General features: G+C 45.6%; 2 protein-coding genes across 3 annotated transcripts in view; one reads left to right on the top strand and one right to left on the bottom strand.

Annotated features, from left to right (window-relative positions):
- Positions 1–8,645, bottom strand: part of rgs7bpa (regulator of G protein signaling 7 binding protein a) — a 12,858-nt gene extending 4,213 nt beyond the window's left edge. The window contains exons 1-3 of the mRNA XM_064353225.1: positions 7,781–8,645; positions 6,448–6,614; positions 387–422 (exon numbers count right to left, since the gene is read on the bottom strand). Coding sequence (XP_064209295.1) covers positions 387–422; positions 6,448–6,614; positions 7,781–7,930 — 353 coding nt within the window. The 5' untranslated portion in view covers positions 7,931–8,645. The remainder of the gene's footprint in view (positions 1–386; positions 423–6,447; positions 6,615–7,780) is intronic.
- A 687-nt stretch (positions 8,646–9,332) lies between these two features.
- LOC135264526 (trifunctional nucleotide phosphoesterase protein YfkN-like) lies at positions 9,333–16,785 on the top strand. Of its 2 annotated transcripts, XM_064353235.1 has the most exons (8): positions 9,333–9,472; positions 11,151–11,302; positions 11,811–12,400; positions 12,793–12,940; positions 13,333–13,498; positions 13,744–13,891; positions 14,958–15,141; positions 16,387–16,784. In XM_064353235.1, the coding sequence occupies exons 1-8, from the start codon at positions 9,336–9,338 to the stop codon at positions 16,494–16,496; spliced, it is 1,635 nt and encodes a 544-aa protein (XP_064209305.1). In that variant the 5' UTR covers positions 9,333–9,335; the 3' UTR covers positions 16,497–16,784. The 2 variants fall into 2 exon arrangements, with proteins under 2 accessions (XP_064209305.1, XP_064209306.1); XM_064353236.1 differs by lacking the exon at positions 9,333–9,472 and having other exon boundaries at positions 11,211–11,297; positions 16,387–16,785.
- Positions 16,786–17,887: the final 1,102 nt, after the last annotated feature.

Here is a 17,887-nt window from a genome sequence, read left to right as displayed (position 1 = left end):
AGCTGTGCAGGGCTTGGCTGTATTTAACTGTGCATGCCTTGGCTGTATTTAGCTGTGCAGGGTTGTGCTGTGTTTAGCTGTGCATGGCTGTGCTGTGTTTAGCTGTGCAAGGCTTGGCTGTATTTATCTGTGCATGGCTGTGCTGTGTTTAGCTGTGCATGGCTGTGCTGTGTTTAGCTGTGCAGGGCTGTGCTGTGTTTAGCTGTGCATGGCGTGGCTGTATTTAGCTGTGCAGGGCTGTGCTGTGTTTAGCTGTGTTTAGTTGTGCTGTATTTAGCTGTGCAAGGCTTGGCTGTTTTAGCATCTGTGCGGTGCAGCTGTACACTCCTGTGCATGCAGCCCAGGCAGGCGTGCTGTGATGCTCAGGCCGGGCAGCGGGAGAGAGCCTGCAGATCTCCGGGTGAATCTCACCGTCCTCCGGCCTGCGGACCACAAACCTTCACTCAGAACCACAGTCTGCAAGCTAGCACACCTGCGCTAACTGTGCGTGTGCTTCACTCAGAACCACAGTCTGCAAGCTAGCACACCTGCGCTAACTGTGCGTGTGCTTCACTCAGAACCACAGTCTGCAAGCTAGTACACCTGCAGGGACTGTGAGGTGCTTCAGTTCCAGTGTTCATAATTTAAATAGCTGATTCACGTACCGAGACAACTGGGGAGTCCATGTTGCTTAATAAAAGGTACACCCCCAACCTGGTTAAAACCCATAGCACAATATCATAATTACACAAAAAAATAAAATACTAATGAGTGGAGTCTTGCAAAGGGTCATGGGATAAAATGGGCTCATGTGGGGCTTTGGAGTCAGTGCAGTTCCGCAAAGCGTTCCCTCCACATTCCAACGGCGAGGGGCGTGACGCCAAATCACATCTGATTGATTGGCTGGCTGATTGGGCTGAAGGTTCTGATTCACCACCGCCGCTACTCCGTCTCAGGGACGGTTTCCGGGGGGTTTTTTCCGGAAAGGCTGAGTGGGTTGATGCCGTTTTAATGAGTCTGACATAGTGTTCAATAAGCGTTACTGTCAGCCAGCGTGTTGGAGAGGAAAGAGAGAAAAGAAAAAGCACCGCGTTTTCTCCTCTCCCCCCTCCTCCTCCTCCGACGCAGCCGGTAACGTAAACGCCCCGCGAGGGCAGCTACACTTGGCCACGCCAAGGCCTTCAGCGCAGAAAATGGCCCCTCTTATCTGACCACACTCTACTGAGGTTCTGGGAAAAAAAAAAACCTCCAGCAGTGAAAAAGATGGGAAAATAATCCTGCAAATTTCGAACGCAGTGCTGAGACAGACGTCCACGGGACGAACTCAAACGCTTCCACCACCCCCCCCCCCAGCTTCCCCCCCCCCCCCCCCCACCATTTCGCACCATCCGAAAAGAGGAGCGTGTGGGAGGACGGGGGTCTTCTGAGGTAAACCTGAGCGGCGTGGAGAGGCGATATGGAAGCTCGTGCGAGGAACAGTCCGTGGAAGTGTGAGATCCACGCCGTCCGTCGCGCGGAGCAAAAAAAAAAAAAACCTGCGAAAAAATGATGTCTCTTGGACAGCAGCTGAACTGGGTCAGAACCGGGCCAGAACCGACACCTTCTGAACACTGGTCAGCGGATACACTGGTCAGCAGTTCTGTCACGGAATTCAAGAACGACCAGAATTCTGTCTCTCCAAGCTCATCGCGAACGGCACACACAAACAGGTCGGAACCAGAACCCGGGTTGGAAAACCCACACCATCTGAATGGCAGTAATTTCAAGGGGGTATTAAAAATGTCTGAGAAATGGCCTGAATTCACTAATGGAGCCCATGTCCCCCCCCCCCGCTGCATCTTGCTGAGTGTTTCAGAATAGACACGCGTCCCCTGGCGAACATCCCACTTTAACGTCCCCCAAGTACACTGTCTTTCGTAATGGCAATCTCCTGTATTCAGTGAAAACCCGTAATGAGTTCTGGCCCTACATGGAGAGAAGCGGGATTTAATGAGGGAACTTCCTTTTGTCTTTACTGAACCTCACGTGACAGTCTTGGCTCATGTACATTACTGCAGAGCTCACGTTGCAGTATGGAAAATAAAAATAGTAAATAAATAAAATAAGAGAGAACAATATCAATAGTGGACTGTCGTGAAGCGTAAAGGGGTCTCTGCAGATGGGGTGAGGCATCAGCTCACATTGATTTGGCAGACGCTCTTATCCAGAGTGACTAAAAACACAGAAAAACATAAGTGCCTTCATCTGATTTCCATGAGCGATAGTGCCAGACCAGGCTAACAACATTCCCACACCAGTGGATATACCAGATCAAAGGGAAGGAAGAAGTCATGACATCACTGTGACATCACCTCCCGATAGTCCCCGCCTACTCATCATCGGTCTCTGTGGGGTGCTCATACGGTCACCTATTCTTTCATTTAGTCACACTCTGGTGGACTAAAACATCTGTTAGAATTAGTCACAGTTTAGTCACTCAACAGCGAGCAAAACCTCTGCTAGCCTTGACTATAGTTTTGGTCACTTTTTAGTGAAGGTAAAAGTAGCCTTCAGCTACTATACCAACCTGACAAAAAAATTCAGTCTTCATGGACTCACGGTGTAAACCTTTTGACCACAATTATCACGTTTCCACTGAACATAAATAAATGTACTCACAAAGCTGATATCCATACACAGTTGTGGGGGTGGGGCAAATGCAAATTAACAAGATGTCTAAGAACAATATACATAAAATCTGCAATGCCTGTGCTGTTTTCCAGGACAGAACTAGCATGGAGAACAATGGCTTCGCTCTGGCAGAGTAGCTTTGCTGCCCAGGCATAAGGGACAGAGATGCACCGGAGAAATGGTGAAGAAAAATGTGTCATACTGGGGAAGGGGGGGGGCGGGGGGCGGAGTGGACTGCATCATGTTAGCACCCCGCCCACTAGCCACTGAATTATAAGCAAGAAGCTGTGCATATTTTAAGAAGGCGTCCACTTCGCTAACGCACATGCACAATGCATCCATGTTCATGCATTTATAAATAGTGTGCGGAAAACGTTTGGCCCGCATGCAGGATTTAAAAAAAAAAAAGGAATCTGGCCCCCAGGATGTGGCTGAACAAAGCTGGATTATGGCGTGTGACTCCTCAACCGGGATTGGCTGACAGGGTCTCTCTGCAGGAGCCGATACTGGCTTTTGATAGGCCGGAGGAAAATCCTATAAAAACAAAGACTGGCAGATATTAAACTCAGCTCTGTTCTGTGGAGTGAAAATGTTTTTAGAGGATTATTGTCCATTATTGTTACTTTTTATTATTAATTTTGTGATCTGCTCTCTCCTGAATTTGCACATTTGCGATGGACCAAAAAATGGGGGGGGCGGACGGGGGGACGATCTGGTTTAAAAATAACGTGTTGATGAAATTTTAAGACGTTTTAAACGTTTTGTTTGAACACAGTCCCCTGGCTAACGGCCAGCTGCTTGTAGCTAATTAATTTTTTAAAATATATACTTTTGAGACCTTATGGCTAAAATTGATTTTGCCTGTAAGTTTCAGTTTGTCTAGACTCTCCTGGATTGCCAGGAGAGTGAGAAGGGCATACGCCTCACTCTGTGTGTGTGTGTGTGTGTGTGTGTGTGTGCGCGCGTGTGTGTGCATGTGTGTGCTTGTGTGTGTGTCCAGGTAAGTTATGGATTTAAATTAAGTTTAGGGTCTCTGGAAAAATTTTTTTGTAAATGATATATGGCATGCATAAGCATTATAAGCTATTAAAAGTGGAACCCAGGGAGTACTTTAGGCAGGACTGTGGGCACACAGCCATTGCAGACAGATCAATAAAATCCTGATGCACCCAAACGAAACCTCTTCCTGCCTTCCTGCCACCCTACGCCCCCCCTCCCCCCCCCACCCCCACCCCCACGACACACACATATTTTGGGGTGCAGAACTCAGAGGAGGACATTTCTGTTTTCCTTTAAAAATGAGGCGAGCCTCCAGTCACTCACTTTGTTTGGTCCTTGGGCAAGTTCCAGCTTTTTTGTTATTATTTTACTCAACCTTTATTTCTTTGCCAAGAAGGTCAAATTGAGAGCTCACTTCTCCCTCACTGTGTGATGGTGTGGGGAAACAAGGACGGCCGTGATTGCAGTGGCGGGGGTGGGGGGTGGGGGGTGGGGGTGCAGAGTCCGACAGCTGCCAGGGTGACAATTAGGCAGCTTGACTCAGGAGATCACCTCCAACAGCACAGTGTCCCCAATTGCTGAAATGAAGCACTAGTTTTTCTTACTTCAACAAAGTGAAGTCTGCTTCGGCATTTCTTAAGTAGGGTTAACAGCCTATGTCCTTGTCAAAAAAAAAATTATAAATTAAAATGAAGGCTTCATTAATTATTTAAATATGAATAATCTTGCCCCTGATTCTGATTGGCTGCAAAATCCATTGCACTCCATCTCCACTTTCATCTATCATTGCCCGAGAACTGAGTTTCAGGTGACCTACCTGGTTTTAAAAAAAGGCAGAAAAAAGGCAGAGGAATAGTAACAAATTAACTGGCTTTTCCCTGGCGGTCTCCCGTCAAGGCGCTAACCGAGCCGCCAGCCTTCCTTAGCTTCAGCCCGATTAGCAGGAGGAGCGCGGAAGAAAGAAAAGAGTGCAGCGTTAAAGCTGCCCCCAGAGAAAAGGGAAGGGAACAGACAGCCACCAGGAGGTAAACCGTCCCTCCTCCCGCACTGCTCCTGCGCGTCGTGTCATTGGTCACGCAGTCCGTCTCTCCATCCAATCACAGGCCGGGAGAAGCAGGAGGAACAAGCCAACAGGAAGTGCCAGCAGAGTGTCAGGTGATCGGGAATGTTTCAGTACTGCTGTGCTGACTAGTACTGGTCGTATGAAAGTATGATTCATATATTGCTTTGTATAAAATTTCACTATTACAAATAGACATTTAAAAAATATATTTTTTTAAAAACTGTAGAGCTGTGCACAAACCTGTCACAAATGTCCTTCAGTTCTGGCTTCTGTTAGATCTTTTGATTTCTGTCGTTTTTTGTGTTTTCCCCTCTCTTTATTCTTTCACTGACACATGCGCACACATTTTTCTCTGTTGAAACCAAACGCCTATGTCCATGCCGGGAAAACACTGCGATTCTACTGGGACACATTGGGACGACTAGCTAAGGGTTTTCAGGTCAATATCACACACAGCCACCTGCTTCACATGACCGTTCACTCTCACTGACCACTGCCCTTCTACATTTCTCTCACTCTCTGTCACTTACTCTCGCTCTTTCTCTCTCTATATCACACACTCTTCTCTTTCTCACTTGCTCTCCCATTCTCTATCATTCGCTTTTGCCCTCTTTCTTTCCTGTTCTCTCTCTCTCTCTCTCTCTCTCTTTGCTTTCTTCTGCAAAGGCAACACCTGTCCTCTGCATTATATCACAGGCAACTCTGCCACAGGGCTCAGGGCTAAGGGCAGGTAAAAATGTGCAGGTCCGATGTCATTAATATGCTTCTTGCATTTAATTTGTCCACCAAATTACAATTGTCATTCCAACACACATAATAATAATAATAATAATAATAATAATAATAATAATAATAATAATAATAATAAAATGAAATGAAATAATGGCATTATACACGCACACATGTATGCATGCTAGATATAGAATATTTCCCATTAGAGGACATTTGTGAAAATATGAAAACATGGATTATAAAATATTCCAACCCCATTAAACAAAAATCACAGCGTCTCACAGAAAATGCCATTCCCCAAACTTTCACCTTTCTACCGTTTCCTTCTCTGGCGCAATTTACGTACTAATCAGAACATGTACGAACAAGTCGGCTTGATGAAATCGCAGCTCGTTCAAAAGCCGTTGAGTTGAAAATGGGTCCTCTGAAAATTATACCGGAAAAATTAAATTACATCTCCCTCAGTGGCCGCGGCCTACTCTGCGCTCCCAGGGGAACGATTGTTAATTTTGCGACAACACTTGCACATACGCCACAGTATATCAGCACCATGAACAGCTCCCATTAAAAGAAACGGTAATGGTGTTTTTTCCAGTGCTCATATCCCACATGGATTGGTGTCTTGCAGAATAAAGGATGATAATCCACGCATTCCTAGTTAACGCTATACTGCATGTCAGACTTGTCGAGGTGCCTGTTATTTCAGTGCTGACACGCAGCGAAAAGAATTTAAAATTCTATATCCCACATGATTCAATGTCATGTACAAACAAAACCGTGTAGTTTCCGCAGCCCCCCCCCCCTTCCAGCACACACACACACTCCCTCCCCCATTCATAACCCAACAAACCCACACATTCACACACCCGCGCTGCAGTTCTTTACCACGAAATTGCAGAACGACATACACGCACGCACGCACACACACACAAGACACATACACACGCACAACACACACACACGCACAAACACAAGAGACACACACACGTGCAGTGGTTCCTTACCCCGAAATTACGGAGAGATTCTGATGCGCGGCTCGAGCCATGTCGCAGCCTTTGGTTCGCGTCTTGTGCATCTCTGCTCGTAGGGAAGGGCAATCGACCGATATCTCCCCAATAGAAATGACCAGCTCACGATACAGGGCCACAAGTGTATTGAACTCCTGGACAATCTAAAATAAAATACAACCATAAAATAAAACGACCGCTACTTGTATTTCATTGTCATACTGTCATATCAACTTCGATTTTTTAAAGATAATAATTTAACATTTCATAGATGTATCCCCCAAAAACCTGTGAAGTGGTTGACCTTTCTCTCGGAGAGTAGGATAATGCAAGAGATACACAACGCAGTATTGAGCTGCAGAAGCAACACATCATTTGTTAGCCACAAAAATACTTATCCACGTCATTATAACGGGTTAACGCGTTGCCTTGGTCTATGTTACCTTTACATCGAGTGTGTAAGTTCTGACACTCAAGGACAATTCAAACGATGGCAGCACAGGTCGAAAAAATAACGCGCTGATGCAGATTTTGAAACACTTTGAGTTGAAATGCGTCTATGCCAATATTTCATTTTTTTTCTTACAGGGGGATAGCGGCGTCGATCAAAAAAGAGAGATGGGCAGATCGACTGACAAGACGAATAGAGTGAGGAAAGCATTAAATTCAGTGCTCTTTTTTAACCAGCTGATTCATTTAATGGCGATGTGCATTCGAAATAATTGATGATATGAGCGCATATGTTTACATTAATTATTAATTTTTAAGAGCCATTATGTTAAGGTTTTACTTCCGATAAAGCTCGTTCCTCCTGGTGGGACGTCCGCATTTATGGCTAATGCCCAAAGAAGATTCTGTGTGAACATTTTTTTTAATTCACCAAAGGACTTTCTGCTGCATGAGACAGCAGACCTACATAGAAGCTTCTGCCAGCACCTGTCACATTAGCTGATGACTTAGTCCATCACGCAATGCATGCTACTACATAGCAACACAATCTATTGCGGAATACATATATCCCCAAACGCAATTAGACACGGTATCCATACCAGCTACTAAAATATCCAACGCATAACTGCAGTGGGTGGTATGGACAGCAATTTCGAATGTAAGGAAATCAATCAATTATCAATCTTCCATGTCATTTTGATTTTTCTGCGTAAATACCATGTCGTTTTATTCTACCCCACGCAATAAGGTCTAGAAGGGTTGTTGTGGTTTTAAATAGAATACACCTGCACGTGATTTGAATATGTAAGGGCGGGAGAGTACGCCAGCAATTCCCGGAGAAAATAACAAACCCCCGCGTCACGTCGCCAGTTTTACCCACCATCCTGCAGTCGTCCACGGCACGCTGGGCTTTTCGGCTGCTCTCTGTACTCGCCCTGCGCTCGGGGTCCCTTGTAGGGGGCTTGCCGATTTGAAAAATGTTCCCGGCGGATCTGGGGCGGTTCTTGCGCCCATTCGGTGCAGAACTCATGCATACACATCCACTGACAAAACCTAAACCGTTGGGGAATGGTTATGTATTTCTTCTCCCTCTTCTTCAGTTTAACTACGTTTTCTTTAAAAATTTATTTGATAGATCGTTTGTTCTCTGTATCTGGCCAGGCAGAGGCACCGACAGCGACCCAGTGGCTCCTACTGCTGAAACAGATAATTTCGCAGGCAACCTTTAGCGCGCAGGAGTGCCGGATGAGTGCTCGCGACTCCTTTCCGCATAGCTTCGACTGCAAGGCAAGTCACCTTCACCCCAGCAGTGGACCGACTCCGGCTGAAATGTCCCCCTCGCGCGCCGCCGCTTCTTCTACCTCTGAGGCGGATTCACAGGAAGTCAGATGCGACCATTTCTTGCAGTTACGAGTTTCCATGAAGCACTGCAAGCAGGCGATGATGTTTCTTGGTTTTGCGAACACCTCTACGGCAACATCACATCATCCCCCCAACAGCATCAAACGGCGCCTGTGCCACTAGTGCAAACAACACTAATTTCGACAGAACATGTAAAGAGATAGCCAAACGGGGAAACAAAAGCTATTAATGGTTGCCATTGATAATCCCGATCTCGCTTCCAAGGTCTTCTTCTGAGAATACATCTAACCTTGGTAGGAGACGCTCGGTAGCTGGCTGTCTGACGTGGCTAGCAACACTGCACACTCATAGGACAGGAATACTAATACGGCCCATGAAACGGACCCACGAGAGCTTACACGTTTACCCAATGAAATGTTCAATAGCATCAATTATATTGTTTCGGAGATCCGATTGTTAGAAATATAGTGCCAATAGAATGTTAGATTGCACAATGTCGCAAAGTGTGGGGTGGGTGCTGGTTTTTTTTCCTTGAGAAAGGAAGAGACACAGTCAGAGAGTGAAAGTAATCGGATCTTTTATGCAAAAGAACGACCAATAGCCAAACTGCAAACGGCAACATTTATAAGATGTAGAATTGTCATTCTTAGATGACATATTTGCATTTTCTACATTGTGCAATAAGGCCTTTGCAGCATATGACTTGCAAATTGCATTAGGCTACTATATTTAAATGTAGGTCATTGGAACATTAGTAATGAAAGTTATTTCATCTTTAAAATATACCACTCTTATCATATTACTAGCCTATAGCTAATATTAACAGCAGGTATACAGTAAGTTAAAAGTAATACAGAATAATAATAATAATAATGCTATTTCATATAATAATAATAGTACGTATTATTATTATTGTGGTTGTTGTTATTATTACGTTAGTAATGCTGTATTGAATTCAGTTCCTTTGAAAAGCGTCTTAAGAGTTCCAAGAACTCGCTGAGTCACGAGACTTCTAATCTCCAAGGAAACTACGGCTTCAATAAAAAATCCTTGGCAATATTCAAATTTAAAAGATGGCGGCAGAATCACACTGTCAGATGAAATCAGCCGAGTCTTGTGATGAACCCGAAATTGTTCTAACTATTCTGCATTTTAATGACGTTTACGAGATAAAGGAGAGATCGGAAGATCCAGTTGGAGGCGCAGCGAGGTAGTTTTTGTACTTGAACAGAGTTGATCATGTGAATCAATTTGGAAGTATTTCCCCGAAACCTTGCTAGTCTAACGTTAAGGTTGTATCATGAAACTCTAGTCACTAATTTAAAGAATTAGACTCACATACACAGGGTAATAATAATTATAATTAATCACAATGACTGCATTCATGAGGTTGGTAGCAAATTATCAGATAGCTTGTCAGCTAACCAGCTAGCTAATCAGCCCGCTAGCGCCTTGTTTTGGACGCGTTCCTTTCCCCCCATTACAATGCCACCTCTACTGGAACAATATAGCGTTACTCGCTTTGTGCATACAACTGGCTGAATTATTTTGGTTGGCTTTGTCCTTCAATGGATGTAGCTAATGATTCCAGTATATTTTTAATATAGGCCTATTTTAATAACAAGAAGACAGCTAGCTATAACTGTGTGAAAATATCACGAAAATAAGGTTATCGTACGTTGGTGGCAAATACTAAACAGCTGTGTAGTTTGCAAAGGTTGTGGAAATAATTATAAAAATAACCGAAAGCAGATTACCCTGGTTTTTAATTTCAAAGGTCCCAGCCAATGATAGGCAATTTAATGCAGCAACCGAGCTACACTCCTGTAGCTTAATTGAAAGGCGATCTCTATGGTTTTCCTATCCAGTGGGAGAAACAACTGATCATTGTTGTTGATCATTGATCACTATTGTTACAGCAAGGCCCTGGCTAGCCAAATGCAACATGTCATTCAAAGATTATCTAGGCCCTCTGATAAAATAGATAAAAAAAATTTGGGGTCCAGAACTCTGTACATCCTTTAACGTTTGACTTCATCTCCCATCACGCGCCTCTTCTCAGTTCCTGCATGAGTGCCATTAAAAAAAAAAAAACTGCACTATGGTTTGTGAAGCGGTTGTACTGTGCTCACTAGTGTGGCCCAGGTGTCAACGCGGAATAAGATATTTATTCTCAACTGGAGCGAGAAATCGAATTAGCATTAAGTAAAGGATTAACAGTGGAATTAGAAAATGGAACAAATAATTTATGTGGAGACAATACTGGTCTGTGTCCAGTTTATTTATTTGTTATCTAGGAATATTTTCAGCACAATCCAGGGGAACCCTACTGTGATAATCTAATGTGTGCCCACAAAAGCGTTCACACTTTTAAAACACTTTTGGTTGTTGTTTATCTTGATTTGCATAAGACATTCAGTCCAACTTTTGGATTTATCACAGTGATTAAACATTCCATGGATATAAAAAATGTGGTATTAATTCAGATGTCCTGGCAAAAGCAATGGATGGCAAGTGCTTTGACATTAAATAGCTGACATTAAAAACTCTTATGTGTTTTTGATTTAAACATTTGTGGAAGATAATTAAATTAATTAAACAAATTGATTAATCAAATTAATTAAATAAACCTACAGCAGCACATACCGACAAAATTGCATACCTTTAATATAGTAAATAGTTATAATAAACAGTGTAATACTTTATTAAAGTGTATTAGTGTCAAAGTCTGGTTATGCAGTTTGTGTTGAACACATAACGTTATTTACTGTGTACTTTTTATTTACCAAGGTATTGCTGACATTGTTCATGGTTTTCTCCGTTTTGTGTATTTGGGATGACAGAATACACTGAACGTGACATTTCCCCTGTTACATTTTTGGTTTCAGGTTTGCCACAGCAGTGAAGCAGTTCCAAGACCTGAATCCTCTGATAGTGTTCAGTGGGGACTGTTTGAATCCTTCTTTGTTGAGCACGATTACAAAAGGGAAGCACATGGTGGACATCCTGAGCAAACTGGGTGTGAATTGTGCTGTGTACGGTAAATACTATTGTCTACCATCCTTGTGTGCAATATTAGGAAACTAAGACTTTCATAACTTTGTTAAAAAGATGGAAACCAACTAAAATACAGTATGTTAAACACATACAATGTTCTCATAATCATTCTGACCAATAGCAAAAGTATTACTCTATCAGTAATATTTGACTGGCTCAAATTTGGCAAAACAAAAATGTCTTTTCAAAGGCTGTCATAGCTAGACTAGTGACCTAGAGAAAGCAAGGTTTCATGAATTCTGTAAAGAGTGGAGCCACAAGCTGTCAGTCACTGATTTGAACCAATCGAAAGGTTTTTGCTCTGCACAGCAAGGCACAATGATTGGCTGAAATCACAGAGTCACTGATTTCTTGCTCCACCCATTTTTTGGTTTAAAAAAAAAAGTCTTGTTCTCTCTTCACTAATTATAGTAATTTCCTTGGTTTGTTTTTGAATTCCACCTCCCCAACCCCCCATGCCACCACCACCAACCAACCAAAAAAAAAAAAAGGCAATCATGAGTTTGATTTCGGCGTGGACCACCTGGAGGAGATGACGGCGCAGATGGACTTCCCGTGGTTCCTCAGCAACGTGTACGACCGCTTCACGTCGGACACGCTGGGCCACGGCGTGGTGAGCCGCGTGCTGCGGTGGAACGGCCTGGAGATCGGCCTGATGGGGCTGGTGGAGGAGGAGTGGCTGGACACGCTGGGCACGGTGGACAAGGAGAACCTGCACTACGTGGACTACGTCTCGGTGGCCGGGGACCTGGCGCGCCAGCTGCGGGCGCAGGGCGCCCAGATGGTGGTGGCGCTGACCCACATGCGCTGGCACAACGACGTGCGGCTGGCCGCCGAGGCCGCGGGCATCGACCTGGTGCTCGGCGGGCACGACCACGAGTACGGGGTGCGGGAGGTCAACGGCGTGCCCGTCGTCAAGAGCGGCTCCGAGTTCCGCTACCTGTCCAAGGTGGACGTGTCCCGCAGGGAGGGCGGCGGCGGCGGCTTCCGCTTCGCCGTGCACAGGGTGCCCGTGGAGAAGCACCTGATCGAGGACCCCGCCATTAAACAGATCGTGGACGGGTACAACAACAACGTGGAGGTGTGCCTTCAACCACCGCGTCCGTGCGTGGGATTAAAATCACACCGAGATTAATTAAAAATCATTAATTCCATTTATTTACAAACTCCCTTTGTCTCCCACTTGGAGTTGCCAAATGCAGTTATCATCTCACATGACCAGTAAACCACCTGCACAGATACTTGAATATTAATGAGGAGGTGGACCCGAGGGCAGCCTATACACATTATTGTTCTTGGCCACGCCCCTCATGAATATTTACTAGACGTACGATACAATGCAAATAATGAGATGCAGAATGTTAAGACAAACCAAGACAAGAAATGTACATTTGGCTTTCCCGAGCCTGTAGCATAAGCATTTATAAAGGGATGCAGATTATTCATATTTTATGTGTTTTTCCTGAGTGACAGCACATGCTGGAGGAGGTGCTGTGCCAGATCGAGGTGGAGCTAGACGGACGCTGCACCACCGTGCGCCGGAAAGAGTGCATCCTGGGAAACCTCATCACGAACGCCATGCTGGAGGCGACGCACGCCGACGTAGCGCTGCTCAACTCAGGTAAAGGTTCGCTATCTGAGGGGCAGTTTGTTCCAATGGTTTCCCGCAATGGGATTGCTTGTAAGCCCTTAGGGAAATAGAGTAGACTGCAATGTACTGTAAATACATTGATTTTTAAAACAACACAATGATATATTTAAAAAATGTATTAATGCAACACACCTTCTACCAGAGAGGAGTGAGCTAATTAGTGAAATCAGGGATTGGTTGGAATGAAAACGTGTTGCCTACTCTCGGCTCTCTCCGTGGCACACGATTGGGCACCACTGAGCTATTTAAACCGCAGTCTTATATTGGGCTTATTTTATTTTATCCCCCATTCACTCACCTAAATTCCCTCCTCCCCTGCACCACCCCGACCCCCCCCCACCCCCCCACCCCCCCCATTTCAGGCACTTTGCGGTCCGACACCGTGCACCCCGCCGGCCCTCTCACTATGCACGATCTCCTGCAGATTCTGCCCATGCAGGACCCCGTGCTGGTGGTGGAGGCTTCCGGAAGGCAGCTGTACGAGGGGCTGGAGAACGCGGTGCGGAACTACCCCGCGCTGGACGGAAGGTACCGGAGGGTCCTGACGCTCACGTAAAATACGCCAACGTGCTTTATAAGTGCCTATACAGTCTACATTACATTACGTTTATTTAGCAGACGCTTTTATCCAAACAGTGCTGCAGTTAACAGTCAACAGGCACATCTGATGTTATACAAAATGGGGTGAGCTCCACAAAATCACTTGTGTTAATACCAAAGTGAAATATACCTCTTCTTTCAGCATTGACTGTCTCCGCCCCCCCCCCCCCCAGGTTCCCCCAGGTTGCCGGGATGCAGTTCGGGTTCGACCCGCAGGGAAGCCCCGGTAACCGGGTCGTCATGGACACCATAAAGGTCCAGGGCCAAAGCCTGGACAAGGACAAGAAGTATTTAGTGGCGATGAAGGAATACCTAACGAAGGTACTCACTGTCCCATGCAAAGAGTGACATGTGGTCAGGGGTGTGTTTGAATCTAGTATTCAAATAAATACTCACATTCAAACTTATGCCATTAAACAACAGGGCATATTCCTCTGATACTTAAGTGAATGGACAGCAATTTTTAATGGTTCTTGGGTCCAACAAAATTATGATTTAATTATGTCAAATCAAATTATAATTATTATTTCACTATTTCAACATGATAAAAATATTTACATTTAATAATAGTTATTATGATTTATTTTGGCAATAAGTGCTAGTTTAAGGTGCAGAATAAGGACGGGAATAGGTTGGGAGTGCAGGTGTAGCTCCTGCTCCGCGTGTTTGCTGAGAGCAGCTGTGCATTAAGCCTGTTCCTCCAGCGCTGAGGATGAGCCACTCAGCTGGTGGAGAGAGGCAGGCCCTGACAGCGTGCGAGCTAGCCTGAGTTCTCCCCGATTCAGCTGGGGGAGCTTTAACAGCACAGTCCCTTTGGGGAACGCAGGGAACACCACTTCCTTCCAAATGGGAGACGACCGTCAAAAAAAAAACTTCATCTTGAAGTGAAAGAAGAAAATAGCACACAATTAACAAAGGTCAGGGTGACTGAAACAGATGTGCTGTGTATGCAAAAAGAAAAGTTTGAAAAAATGAATGATAAGAATGAACACCAACAGTCATAGCAACTAAAACCACAAAAAAATGAACATTTTGATGAATGATACACATATGTAGTATGACGATAGGTGTGCAACAATTGCCTGTAATAATGATAATAATGATAAAAATTATTATTATTATTATAATCTCAAGGAACAACAACAGTGCGCTTCTGCATGAATACAAGTGCACTAATAATAACGGGTGGAATGATATGTTTTGTCCCTAGCGGTATCTGAGGGCCACAGAAACACGTGTGTGTGTGTGTGTGTGTGTGTGTGTGTGTGTGAAAAGGTCACGTAGACGTGAGAGTGATGGAGGTCAGGGCTGGGTCTCCTGAGGGAAACGGTCACAGTCATGTTGAACACTCTTCCTGTCAACCCCCCCCCACCCCCCACCCTCGCAGGGGAAGGACGGCTACACCATGTTCGCGGAGTGCCGTAAGATGTTCGACATCGAGAACGCCCAGACCCTGTCCACCGTCCTGATCAACCACTTTGAGTCGGGGAAGATCATCCGCGGGCTGAAGACCTGCCGGTCGGGCCACAGGATGAGCCTGATTAAGGCCTCCAGCAGCCCCTCGGTCTCCGGTGAGTACCCCCCCCCCCTCTCTCCCGCTCCCTCTCTCTCTCTCTCTCTCTCTCTCTCTCTCTATCTCTCTCCCTCTCCCTCTCCCTCTCTCTCACTCTCACTCTCTGTCTCTCTCTCTTTCTCCCTCCCTCTCCCCCTCTCTCTCTCACTGTCTCTCACTCTCACTCTCTCTCTGTCTCTCTCTCTTTCTCCCTCCCTCCCCCCTCTCTCTCCCTCTCTCTCACTCTCTCTCTTTTTCTCTCACTCCCTGTCTCTCTCTCTCTCCCTCTCTCCCCTCTCTGTCTCTCTCTCTCTCCCCCCCCCCCCCCTCCGTCATATGGAACGCCGTGACTCACGAACACAACGCCGCCGCTTTGCGAGCACTTAACCGATGCGTGTGGATGGGCGGGATGGTTGTGTTCTCCTCGTCGTGCTCTTGCGTTGTTGTGTACCGGGGGGGGGGGGTCTGCCACGCCGGTCCGGGGGTTTTCTGTGACTCAGCTTTTAATTGACCAATTGACGCAGCCGATTACACAGCTAACTCACCTCGCCAGGTTCCTTGTGCCTTGAAGTGGTGAAAACAAAAAGCAGAGGACCCTGTGGCTCTCCAGGACCAGGGTCTTCAGACGACCCCGCTTCTGTATGAAGATCTCATTAGCTACCGATGAAGTTAGACATTATTAAAGCATATATAACATTTACACCAGGCCCCTGTTCTGCAGCACGTGTTGCCTGCCCTTTTTACAAATTACTCGAGAGTAGGCACTCTGAACGAAATGCATTTCATTAATTATTTAGCTTTAACAGCGTTGTATGAGCATTCATAAGTCCTTTACAAAGCGTGAGCAATGTGCTCTTTTGGACAACCACTCCAGAAAAAAAACATCTGTTATCAATTAACGTAAAATCAGCTACTTATAATGGCACGAATTAACATTAATAAGTTTACTCCAGGCGAGTTAAGAATGGGATCCTAACTTGAGGTGATTTTGAATATATAGCCATTTTAATATTGGATTTTTCCCTTTATACAGTACATGTGTATAGAGTTTATTTATTTATTATGTTGTTTTGTCGCTGCTGTGTTCACGCGCTCGGCGGTCATAAAAACGCGTGGCGCTAAAAGCTAGCCGCGCGGCGCGAGCGTCGCTTAGCAGCCGAATGCAAATGGAGGCCCGGCCGCTTCGGAGTGCGCGGGGCGATGAATATTTAACCGAGACCGAACCCGGTCCCCTCCCCCCCCGGTCTCTCTCCCCCCCCACCAGCCATGGAGCGCACCCCGCGCGGGAAGACGGCGGCGGTGATGACGGTGCCCCGGGTGGAGGGCCGGATATTCCACGTCACCCGGGACGGCCAATCGGAAGCCTCGAACTAGAGGAGGGGCGGGCGGGCGAGCGAGCGATCCCATTGGCCGAGTCGAGTCCCCGGGAGCCGGAACGATCTGAGCAAGAACCAATGGGGGGGAGGGTATAGCGTGACCCTTTGAATTGCTTCTCTTCAGCCAATCACAGCCAGTCTTCTTCCTTTCAGGCCAGTATATATATATATATTCATTTTTTGCTATGTAATGTGATTAAATGCACTTGCCCGAGCAGGCGGTTTTACTGTGAATTGTTTGGCGGTGTTTATTGCGCTGAAATCGATGAGCACTCCCCCTCATGGTGCTCGGCGCACATTAAAATAACTGCTGACAGTCTGGGCCGCCGCGCTGTTTGTGTCCCCGCGCTGGACTCCAGAGGCGGGTTCCGCAAACGCTTCTGTTCCGAGGCATTGGCTCGTGTCCACGGCGTTCGCGGTTTGGGTTCGTCTTACTGAAGCGCCCGTTTTGTGTTCCACTCAGAGTCTCTTTTTGCGTAAATCTCCCGCAGCGCAGCGTAAAATGGCGGAACCGCGGGCGAAGTCGGCGGCGTAGACGTGAGAGCAGGTGTGATGTTTATACTCCGTCAGCTCTTGTGGTGATTAGGAGGCGACAGACCCTTCGGTTAAAACCCGGTTCGGTTCCCTTCTCCCGTTTGATCACTGGAAGTCCTCTTCCGACAGGGGCTACGCCGTTCCCATCCAGACGAGCTGCTAATTAATTAGACTTGATTGAGCTTTTAATTAATCAGGCTTGATTGAGATGCTAATTAATTAGGTTTGATTGGGCTGTTAACTGGACACTGATCCGGGCTGGCATATGTGGCAGGTATACTCTGTCCTCTGCCACAGAAACCGGTAGGGCCCCTGAGTCACCAGAAATATGCTTCTTTTTTTTTTTTTTGAAAAGGCAAAATAAGACTTATATCCCTCTCTCCTTGTCTTTATCTCTTTCACACACAGACACATAGTTTTTTTTTCTTCTTACTTTTTTACAACACAGCCACTCTACCAACAAGAGACTTTGACCTAGTGCTCTCAGTCTGAAGAATTCATTTCTAATTCAATTTTATTTTCTTCAAGTCTGCAAATTTGCTGGAAATTGTGTTGCAGGATCATACACAGGGTCACACACACACTAATATGGAATATTTCACAGAGCAGAATGGCACTTTTGTATATGAAATTTTAAAAAATGAGTTTTTATTTGTTTTTGAAGTGTACAGTACACTGTAAATCGATTGACTGATATAAATTGAAAAGCACATCACAGGAAGGGCTGAATTTTGATTTATACAATACAAAAAAAGTAAAGAAACAAGCTAAAGAGGGTAAAAGTTGTGTTTGGGATTAAGACCAACGAGGCCCTGTGGGATATACCCTGGAGCTAATGAACAGGTCACACAGCAG

Source organism: Anguilla rostrata, chromosome 10, assembly GCF_018555375.3.
Source record: "Anguilla rostrata isolate EN2019 chromosome 10, ASM1855537v3, whole genome shotgun sequence".
Taxonomy (NCBI): domain Eukaryota; kingdom Metazoa; phylum Chordata; class Actinopteri; order Anguilliformes; family Anguillidae; genus Anguilla; species Anguilla rostrata.
This window is presented reverse-complemented; position numbering and strand designations above follow the sequence as displayed.

Excerpts from the sequence above, each read along its gene's own strand:
- LOC135264526 (XM_064353235.1), top strand. The coding sequence starts at position 9,336 with ATGGCGGCAGAATCACACTGTCAGATGAAATCAGCCGAGTCTTGTGAT. Across the intron at positions 13,892-14,957 it reads TGAAGGAATACCTAACGAAG|GGGAAGGACGGCTACACCAT; the intron begins GTACTCACTGTC and ends CCACCCTCGCAG. Across the intron at positions 15,142-16,386 it reads CAGCAGCCCCTCGGTCTCCG|CCATGGAGCGCACCCCGCGC; the intron begins GTGAGTACCCCC and ends CCCCCCCACCAG.